The sequence below is a fragment of the Tupaia chinensis genome, unplaced genomic scaffold (genome assembly GCF_000334495.1).
Source record: "Tupaia chinensis unplaced genomic scaffold, TupChi_1.0 Scaffold000247_1, whole genome shotgun sequence".
In the NCBI taxonomy this organism is placed as follows: Eukaryota; Metazoa; Chordata; class Mammalia; order Scandentia; family Tupaiidae; genus Tupaia; species Tupaia belangeri.
In genome coordinates, this window is record NW_006159725.1 from 4,057,762 (window position 1) to 4,068,413 (window position 10,652).

Genomic DNA, 10,652 nt, shown 5'->3' on the forward strand with positions numbered 1-10,652 from the left:
CTCCCCCCCCCGTGGCTCTCCTCCCTGGTATTTCTCCTACCTTGGCATCTGCGTCACCTTGGGCTGGCGGGAATCTGATCTTCAGGAAAGGCCTGTCCCCCCAGCTCTGACCTCCCGATGCTGGTGTCAGACTCCACTGTCCTGATGCCTGAGGGACCATCGTGGCACTGAAAGTCTTCCAGGGAAGGAACGCCTTTAACCAGAGCAGAGTTACAGACTGATGTGGGAGTGACTCTGGCCCCCTGGACTAGCCTGGGTCTGACCCAAGTAGAAGCCCACCTACTGTCTCCCTGCTGACGCCCTGTCGCCCCTTACCCCTACCCCAGAAGTCAGAGCATCCTCAACTTGCGTGTTTATTTAGGGAGGGACTGTCACATCATTGCAGAGTGGCTGGACCGCCAGGCAGGTAGGAAGGCTGCACCTGGGGGTGAGGTTTGAACCCTGCTGTCTCTGGCTGCCTAAGTCCCCCCATACCCTGCACCCCTGCTTGCTGCCCAAGCCAAATTCCTCAGGGCCTGTGGCCTGGGGAGTGCAGCCCCAGTGGACGTGAATTGAGGAGTAGACAGAAAGAGGGCAGCATCTTGTTAGCACAAGTCAAGGGCAGAGCTGGGGTGACCCCATCAGGACTGACAGTTTGAGGCAGTGCACCTCCCCCCAGAGCCAGCCCCTCCCAGGCACCGTGGGCTGTGTCTCGGTGGGGCAGGTGGGCCGATCTCCTCTGCCTCCTGTCATGGTCCTGCAGACCAGTCCTCTCCATGGCAGTCAGGGAAGGGCCATCTGTGAGATGAGAGGGCAGGAGCCCGGACTCTGGCAGCTGCCAGAAACCTAGAGCCCCAGGGCCTGGTCCCCACCCCCCACCATCCTCGCAGGTGCAGGCTGATGGGGGAGGGGGGACAGGTCCTGCAGCATGACCAAGCCCGTCCGGCTGGCTTCAGCTGGAAAGCCAACGGACACAGTTCTGCGGAAAGGGAGTTCAGTGTTTGGGTGCAGTGAGAAGGTGGGAGAGTGGATATTGGGGTGGCAGTGAGCAGCCTGGATGCCGGCCATTTCTCCAGGAGATTCCTCTACCTGCATCTCCCTCCTCCTGTCATTTACCTGTCATTAACACAAGTCTCCGGACTGCCCACCCTACCCCCCGGCTTCTCCAGCTGGCCCTTCTCTCTCAGCACTGCCTCTGCTCTGTCCTGGTGTTGTGCCACATGGCCCCAGCGACTCTCCTCGCACAGTCCCCTCCATCTCTCCCTGTCCCCTGCCACATCTGGCTCCTGCCTACCCAAATTGGGCTGGAGGCCTGGGGTTGCCTTCAAGGATCTTAACAGTTTTTCTAGGCGAGGTCTACGCCCCACCAGGACTTGTCTGTTTCTCTGCTGGGCTCCTGCGGCTACCCCCTCCTGTCTACCTGGGCAGGGGTACCACTTGGTCCCAGCTCCCTGTGTTTGCCATAGAGTTAATCGTTAGCCCAGGGCCAATTCCCGCTCCTTGGGCACCTGTCCCGCCCTGCCCTGCGCAGCCCTTGGTAGGGGTGGGAAAACAAAGGCTGACACTTCCTGGACTCATCTCCAGGGTGTTATCTGTGGGTGCAGCCTGTCCCCTGTCCCCTGTCCCCATCATAACCCGCCTGCACAGTCCCTCTTGCTTGGCCTGGAACAATTCTCTAGTGTTTCCGGGAGCCTCGGGACTCCTTCCTCTGCTTACATCTTGGTGTGGCCCTGGAGAGGGGCGTTCTTGTCACCCTGGAAGATAGAATTGATGTTCCCCACACCACGGAGGATGGCCCACTGTGTGGAGAGAGGCACCAACGTGTGCTGGGGAGTGTGGACAGGGATGGGCAGAGGCCTCGTGGGTAGGACGTGCATGTGTGTGCACGTGTGTGCAGGAGGCAGTGTCAACAGGGACAGTCAGGTGGATGAGGAGCGCGCTCATTGGGTGGCTGACTCCGGAGCCCTGCTGCAAGTGTTGCACAAGACGGGAAACTGAGGCCCAAATCCCCTGGAGGGGAGGCCAAGGAAGCACGTGACCCTACACCTCGGCTGCAGAGGGTGGCCGTCCCAGTGCTATCTAGATGTGGGTGTAGGCGTCTGTTCTGGGGAGAGCCGTCAGACTCTTCAGCTTTCTCCACATCGTTTACCTGGAAGAACCCAGGCTCCCCTATGTCCACTTCTGGATCCAGGGCCAGAATGAGCTCGTGAGTGAGGAGCTGCGTCTAGGACCACACGCTTGCCCTGGGTCCTTTCCCGTCTGCTGAGGTTCGTGCACCACGGGGTCCCAAGACCCCGTCTCCCTGCTCGGATTGGGCCGCCTCCTTGTGACTGCAGCCAGATTCCCTGCTCTGCGTTCGCTACTTTGCCCTCAAGGTCTGAGCAGCTGTCTGGGAATCTGCTGGCCCTTGATGGCCCTCCCGCTGGTGCAGAAGGCGGGGCAGCGTCCCTGGAAAGAAAGGCATACACCCAGCGTGACCCCGAGGCTGTCAGCCTCACTGCTCCAGGGCCACCGGAGATCAGTCAGCTCCTGAGTCGGCCCAGCCGAGGGTGGACGGATGGGTCAGCGAGGGGACCGAGGGGACCGGGCTGCCGGAGTCTCGCGTTTCAGATTTCATCATAACAGCCGTGCCCCTGGCACCGCCCCTCCCCCTCCCCACCGGAGCCCTGGCCAGCAACTTTCCATTGCAGGAAACATCTGCCGGGAGGCCGGGCTGGGCCAGGGGTTACTGGAGGACGTTGGCCAGGACCATCACCCAGATCCTGTAACTCGAAGCATGTGTAGCGCTCCGGCCCGCCCGCCCACCGCCCTGCCTCCCTCCCTCCTGCCACGGGTGACTCTAACAAAGAAGTTGTTTGCTGGTCAGTGAGAGGAGTGCGGTATGGAGGGAAGGGGTGTGTGTGGGGCTTGGGGGACGAGCAGACCCCACGGCCCCCAGCCCATGGTGGCCACCCTGCGTGGGAGAGAGCTGTGAGTCACCGAGCCCCGTGCAGGGGACATTGAATGAGCCACTCTCTGGGACAGCTGGGGCTGGGGAGCGGAGAACTTGATCGATCGTCTGGAGCTTCAGACCAGCTGTGAGTCAGGCTGCCCCGGTGAGTAACCGGCGGCACAGACCTCTGGACCCGGCTGCGGTTACCCTCTTCCCGTGGAGTTAGCCTGGCCACCGGGGCCCGCCCTGTGGAGCCCTCAGCCAGCCCTGTGCACCTGCCACGCCACCTGTGCCCACTGGCTCAGCTAAACTCCTGGGGTGGCCGCCCTGGTCAGGAGGAGGTGCTTGACCACACCCCTCAGGGCTACCCTCAAACCGGAGACTGGAGACTGGCCGGGAAGAGAGCAGAGCCCATCATGAGAGCCGGGCCGGCCAGCTTGTCCCAAGAACTGCTCTGATCACTCCCCTTCCTTGGGAAGCTGGAGACACAGCAGTGGAAGGACCTCAGTCAGGGTCACACAGACCCTCTGCCGAGAAGGGGCCGTCGTGTGCAGTCCAGGCGTCACCAATTGTTCTCAGCCGTGGTGACAGTCGGGAGGCAGAGCTGAAGAAGTCGGGTTCCCCTGGTGGGGAGTGTGGGGCAATGGAGTCCTTGGCGGAGTGCGGGATGCTCTGGGGCCTGCTGCTGGAGCAGGAGGACCAGCCACGGCCTGGAGACCCAAGCAGGTGTCCGGACCTGCCTGCCGCTGCCGAGCTCTGCAGCCGGCGTGGATCCGACGTCCCAGCCGTGAGTGTGTGACCCGTCTCTGTGTCTGTGACCGTCCCCAGCACCCTCGTTGTGCCGACTTGACTCTACCGCCCCAGGGTCCCAGGTTTGAATCCAAACCCTTTGGCCATTGTAAATTAGGATAGGTGAGCCGTTCCATAACCTCCGGAGGCGATGGCTAACAGCGTGGGGTGTGTGGAGAGGCCCGAGATGGCTGGCGTGGAGGGGCGTGGAGTGGCGACTGGCATACCCACCCAGCGTGGCCCCGGCCTCAGACCCAGAGGGAGAGGCTGGCCTCCTGTCCTCCTTACACCCAGGTAGAACAGGGCCTTGGTTTGCGAGCCAGGGCTATGGCGTCTGTGGACCTGGCTGCTTGGAGAGACAGGCTGGTGGCCTCTCTCGCCCCCACTGCGGCCATGCCCAGGCAGAGGAGAGGAGAGGAGAGCTCCCCTCCTGACGCTCTGCACCCCTGCTTTGCAGCTGTCTGAGTTTTCCCTGGACACGAGGGAAGCTGAGAAGGAAAGAAAATGAAAAGTAGGAAGCCTTTGGGCTTCGGGCGGTTGGAAGCCTGATGTCCAGTGTCACCCGAAGGGGGCGGCAGGCTCAGCTGGCCGCTGCTGCTCCAGCTGACACCACACTCTGTGAATGCGGAACCCCGAGGGGCACTAGGCCTGTGGACTGCCCGCAGCTGGGCCGCTCACCCCGGAGTGCGGTCCAGGCACGAGGACCGGGAACAGCCAGTTTCCTGGGGCCATGCAGAGTGGTGGCTCACATGGAGCTCGGACCAGGCTGCCGCGGTTTATTTCCACTGTCCTGTTTAGGAACTGTCCCCAGGGCGAGCTGTGTGACCTCTGCGCCTCAGTCTCCCTGCATGTCTAATGGGGTAGTAACCACTCTGGGTCAGATGCCATGGGGCATCGGGGCAGGCACCTGTGCTTGGCATGTGGTCACACTGGCTGATGGCAGCTCTAGACGGTCAGCTGGACATCGAGGGGAATGGCCGGTGGTCAGTGTGTGGACTCTGATCAACGGGGCCACCTAGACCAGGTGTCTCGGCCCGGGACTCTCGTATTCCGAGGTCTTCTCTGGCCTAGAACTCACGACGAGCTGGCTACCAGACGCCTCTCCTGGGGCCTGGCACTTGGCTCAGACGTAAGCTGGCCATTTCTGATTTTTCGGATCTGTGACCACAGAGTGCTGCTTCTGGGACAGCAGCAGGGCAGTTACTGGAGACACAGAAACTCGTTTTATAGACAAGCCACAGCATTCAAAGTACCCGCGGACAAAGCTGGAAAACACTCTCCTCTCCTGCCTCGGAAACCTCTGTAAACTACGGTCGTGCCCTTTCCTACCCCCAGCCTTCCCCAGACTGCCTTCCCCCATAACCCAGAGACCACTGGGCCACAGTGCGGCGTGGCAGTGCGTGCTGTGAGCAAGGCCAGGTCACTGCCTCCGCGTCCCCGGGCCGTGTCACTTAGAGTCCAGCAGTGGGATGTTTGAGCCTCCTCCTCGCATCTCCACAGCTGGGCCAGTGGTTCTCAGGGAAGCGGGTAGGAAAGTGTAGGTGGCAGGACCATGTGTCACCATCTGCAGGACAGTCCATCTGCTCCAGGCCGAGGGCAGCCGTGCTGTCTCCATAGCAGGTCAAGGCCCCAACTGGGCGAGTACAGACGTCGCTACATGTGCCTCCTCCAGGCTCATGTACTTGTCTGGAGTGTCATCCCTGGGTGCCTTCAATTCCATGCACCTGTCTTGTTTTACTTTTATTTTTTTAATTTTAAGATAATAAACTCTCTGGCCAGCTGGTGGTGTGGTGGTTAAAACAGCTGGATCTCACATGGCCACCTGCATAGGTCCAATCCTGGACATGGCGTCTTAGAAAACATGCAGGGCCCGTGTGCGTGTGTACCCAGGACCCCGTAAGGAAGGAGAAACCGAGCAGGGATTGCAGTGTGACCATGCCCCATGGGAGGCGGGAGGTGCTTTATCGTTTTCTCTCTCTCTCTCTCTCTCTCTCTCTCTCTCTCTCTCTCCGGTGAGCACTCACGCCCTCTGACAAATAGTAATAATAATAATAAGAAAAGATAGTACACCTTGAAAGAGCAGGATTCCTGTCCAGCTGCTCCTGGGATTCCCAAGGAAGGCCAACTAAGCAGTCAGTGGGTTGAGCCTGCAAGGAAGCACCTGGGGGGGGCGGGGGGCAGGCAATGCGAGGTGGGCACAGGACTGGAGATCACGAGACCTGCGCCTGGGGGCCAGTAGGTGGCATGGTGGTTAAGGTTCTAGACTCCCATGTGGCTGACCGTTCAAGTCCCAGACCTGGTGGCTTGGAGCTCACGCCAGGTGCATGTGCGTGTGTGCCCAAAGTAGAGAGAAGCTCGGAGAAGGGACTGTGGCATGGCCATCCCCCCGGGGGGGAGTGACTTTTTATTTTCTGTCTCCCTGTCTCTCTCTCTGGTGAGTACATGCACCCTATAACAAAAATCTCTCAAAAAAAAAGATCAGCCTCTGACTGGCTGGGGGCCGAGGGCGGGGAGCTTCTCTCTGGTCTTGGGTTCCTCATCAGAACTGTGGAGTGAGATAATATAGATTTACACTTCTTTCTTTTTTCTCTGAGTGAGGAAAGCAGAGAGAGAAGAGAGACAGAGAGACAAGCACCCCACCAGGGCCCCAGAACAGTGATCTATTCCCAGCTCAGCCAGCCGGTCATACGGGGAGGTCCCAGGAGGTTTCTGATACAAACCTGGAACTTTCCCTGTGGCCGCACCCTCAGGCCCACCTCTGGCCCCGAGAAGATCTCAGGATTCGGGGCAGTGGCCGCCTCCTCATGTGACAGGTGCCCTGTAAATTCTCTTCCCACGTGTGTCACCTAGCCCTGGCTTTATGTCTTACAGTCAGAAAGCTGTGTGTGGGGGGGGATTTTTTGGTTTTTGGGTTTTTTTAGAGGTTTTTGCTATAGGGCGCTTGCACTTGCCCGAAAGACAGAGACAGAGAGACAAGGAGAGAAAGCAAGAAATCATCCCCCTCCCCGGGGGGGATGGCCATGCCGCAATCCCTTCTTCATTCTCCTCTCCGGATCTTGGGCACGCACGCACATGTGCCCAGCGTGAGTTTAAGCCACTGGGTCTGGGACTCGAACCGCGGTTGACTACATGAGACCCAGCGACATAGCCATTATGCCAACTGCTGGTCCCTGTTTATGAGTTTTTGAAAAACTGCACCATTTGCACACGGCCAGTGCCTGCTGTGTTGATCATAATGGCATCTTACCCGAGAGGTGCACCGGCACCACTGTGTCCCCGGCCCTCCTGCCGGGGGCTGTGGCCCCCTCCCCAGGCCCTGCCGTGCTGTCACAATGGTGCTGGCAGCAGCAGAGCAGCACTTCTGCCCAGAAGGCCCCATGAGGCCCCCTGGAGGGATCCCCCCCTTTTTTTTCCTCTTGGGACGTCAGGTACGTTTGGTGTTCTCTCATCGGTGGCCTCGTGAGTGCAGAGCATCCCACAGCATCTGACCCTCTTCACTGCTCTCCCGTGCCAAGTGCCCTCCCCTAACCTGGCCTCGTAGGTGCCGCGCGATGAGAGTCTAGCAAGTGAGGGACCAACAGATGGCGTAAAATGACGGTGTCACTGGACTCCCACGTGAGCCCCAGACCCTGTGGCTGGCAACTCACGCTGGGCGCGTGTGTGCATGCCCAAAATCCCAAGAGAAGAATGGGGAAGGGATTGCAGTGTGGCCATCTCCCGGGTGTGTGTGGGGGTGATTTCTCATTTTCTGTCTCTGTCTCTCTGAACACATGTACCCTTTAGCAAAAATCTCTCTCAAAAAAATACACTAAGGGAGCCTCCTGCACCCTCTGCCCAGCCCGCAGAGCCTGGGCCCTCTGCTGACTCCGCCCTTGCCCTGCAGGTCCTGAGCCCCACGTACAAACAGAGGAACGAAGACTTCAGAAAGCTCTTCAAGCAGCTTCCAGACACGGAGCGCCTCATTGTCGGTGAGCGGCCGGGGGCAGGGAGGGTGTGAGGGTGCCAGGTACATTCTCAAGGGCTTCTGTCCAGACCCTGTTAACCCGCCCTAGTGGGCACCCATCCAGCAATAAGGAGAGAAGGGATATCCTAAACCCTGGCCCTGGCCGTCGGGGCTCAGGCTGGGCACCTGCATTTGTGGTGGCCTCGGGAGCCTAGCCTGGACTGTCACCTGCGAGTGGCCAAGCACTGGAGGGGGTTGGCCTGCCGGATGGGGCGGGAAGGTGGTCGATGTTAGCACTTTCCCCGGCCGGCCGTGCTGTCTCTGTCCCTCTGCAGTAAGCGGTGGCGTATACACCTCCTATGTCTCCTGACTGTGAGGTGCCGGACTGCCTCGTGCACTCATTCACGGGCCGTGCACAGGCGGCCTGGTCAGGGACAGGTGGCCGGGCTCCCACACACCCGGTGGGCCGTGGCCTGCCCAGGACACCACCCTCTCTCAGTGCCTGTCCCCCCACAGATTACTCATGTGCACTCCAAAGAGACATCCTTCTTCAGGGCCGGCTCTACCTCTCAGAAAACTGGATCTGCTTCTACAGCAACATCTTCCGCTGGGAAACCCTGGTGAGCCCCGGCCCGGGCTGAGCGAGCTCTCCACCTCCCTCCTTCCACGGGCTTCGCGCTCTTCCCAGCCTGTTCACTAACACCCCCTGCGGAGTCCCGATGGCGGCGCCACTCCGCACGCACATCTCCCTGGCTCCCTGGAGGAGGGCGCTAACCACATTAGATGTCAGGGGCTGCAGGCCAGGACCGGCATGAGTGGCAGCAGGGAGGGCATGGCGCCGGTGCCTGAGGAGCCGCGTCACACCCCCGGGCACTGCCGCTCACCGGCTGTGTGATTTCAGGCCAGTCCTTCCTTTGCCTCTGTTTCCCCATCGTTTCTAATCACATGGAGAACGATGCACGGTCAGTAGATGACTTTGGTCCCACTCGGTGCCAGTGTCCTGTGTTTATGAAAGTCACACTTCTTGGGCAACCCAATAGCAGATGACGGCAGGACCCCTACACGGGCGTCGCCTGTAGACGTGAGAAGAAAGCATTCTGGGCCAAGAGCCCTCGGTGCCCAGGCTGTGCTCCAGGCTCAGTCCCCACCTCGCTTGCTCCGTGGCTTCTGAAGTCAAGCGGGGAACTAGGCGATCCCTAAAACGGGCCCTTGAGAGCTAGGGCTGTGTGAGCGGTGTCCTGATGTCCGTCTGTCCCGGGCCCGTGAGCACTCTGCCTGACTCCATGCTCTCTTTCGTTCTCTGGCTCATCATCCACCCTCGGTCCCCGTGCTGTCACCAGCTGACGGTCCGTTTGAAAGACATCTGCTCCATGACTAAGGAGAAGACGGCTCGCCTCATCCCCAATGCCATCCAGGTTTGCACTGATTCAGAAAAGGTAAGGGGGTCCAGTTCTGGCGTCTGCTCCCCACCCTCCCCCTCATGGCTGCATTTCTGCCCTTATGCTGCGTTCATGTGAGAGCGGTAGGATGAGGGTGAGAGCTGGTGGGGCGCCAGCACTCCTGGGGACCCCTCCTGCGAGCTCAGGGTGGTGGGAGGCTGAGCAGAGTGAGAGCAGAACGCCGACTCTGAGGTCCGTGACCGCGGGCAGCATACACAGCCTGTCTGAGCCTGCGTCCGGGTGTAAGCGGAACCAGCCACGCCCACGTAACAGAGTCCCCACACACCAGCACCTGCTGGAAAAGAACCGGTGGTCACGTGCGGGCGAGCGTGAGAAGTCGTCATTGTGTGTCCGTGTGGGCGAGGGCAGCCGAGGAAGGTGAGGCGGCCCATAGGAGGTGGTGAGAGAGCCTGGTCGATGACATTTAGGGCAACAAGGCCGGAAGACAAATCGATTCGAGGCGGGGGTCATGGGGTCAACGGTCCCTGCTCAGACCCGGGCCGCAGCTCTCTTGGACTTGCACAGGGCAGTAGGGAGACCCCGAGACTTGGCCCAGAGGCTCCGGTCTGAGTCCTGCCCCTGGCACTAGGCAGCTTTGTGCTCGCACCGGAAGCCTCACTCGCGGTCGTCAGCAGCTGTTGCCTGCCGAAGGCTTTTGGTGTGGTTTAAGCGAACGGGCATTCGTGAAGCACTCGGGGGTGCTCAAGAGCGCGCCATCGCTTTCTCCCAGCGGGTGCTAAAGGGTCCCCTCTCGGGGGCGAGCTCCATAGAGGTCTGGTTACACCCCGGCGTGCAGGGCAGGCCTGGCACACTCATTTTCAGACACTTGCTGAACAGTTGCCGAAGGCCGGCGGGTCAGTGTGCTGCCTCGCCCTTCGAGTAGGCCAGTTCAGAGCTCCTCGCTGGCCAGTTCCCAGAAGTAGGTGAAGAAGGTTTTTTATGGCGACGAAAATGTCAAAGTAGAGAGAAGAGCCCTGAGGACAGTGTGGGTGAAGCGGGAGGGCTTGGTTGCATTGGGGACTTAGAGGTCCCAGCGCACTGGCCGCCATCGCCACGGTGACTAGCCCACGGTCAGCGGTGACCGAGGGTGATGTCAGCGTCTGTGCCAGAGGAAGGAGGTCCGCGTCCTGCTCACCAGGTTCCTCCTAACAGCTGCTCCTTAACGCTCACCTTGTCTCCCGATCCAGCACTTTTTCACCTCGTTCGGGGCCCGGGACAGGACGTATATGATGATGTTCCGGCTCTGGCAGAACGCCCTCCTGGAAAAGGTAGGTATGGGGGCCAACAGGTTGTGTGGTGGTTAAAGTGCTGGACTCCCACATGGCCGACTGCGGTTTGAGTCCCGGATCCCACAGCTTGATACTCACACTGGGCATAGGGGTCCGTGTGCCCAAAATCCCAAGAGGAGAATGGAGGAGAGGGACCGAGGCGTGGCCATCCCTTCTGGAGTCGATTTCTCACCGTCCTAAGCTCTGTCTCTCTCTGTGTCTCCAGCAAGTGCACTTGCCCTGTGGCAGAAACCTCAAAACAAAAAAAAAAAAAAAAGAGGGAAAAAAGAAAAGAAAGGCCC

The 10,652-nt window shown here is 60.0% G+C and overlaps 1 protein-coding gene across 15 annotated transcripts in view; it reads left to right on the forward strand.

Moving 5' to 3' along the window:
- GRAMD1B (GRAM domain containing 1B) overlaps positions 1–10,652 on the forward strand; it is a 252,750-nt gene that overhangs the window by 218,140 nt on the left and 23,958 nt on the right. For 14 of the 15 annotated variants that reach the window (XM_014587922.2, XM_006148813.3, XM_006148812.3 and 11 more), the window contains 4 exons: positions 7,584–7,668; positions 8,160–8,263; positions 8,984–9,079; positions 10,270–10,350. In XM_014587922.2, coding sequence (XP_014443408.2) covers positions 7,584–7,668; positions 8,160–8,263; positions 8,984–9,079; positions 10,270–10,350 — 366 coding nt within the window. Of the gene's footprint in view, positions 1–3,091; positions 3,699–7,583; positions 7,669–8,159; positions 8,264–8,983; positions 9,080–10,269; positions 10,351–10,652 lie in introns of those variants that run through there. The other variant, XM_027771991.1, reaches the window with a different exon arrangement.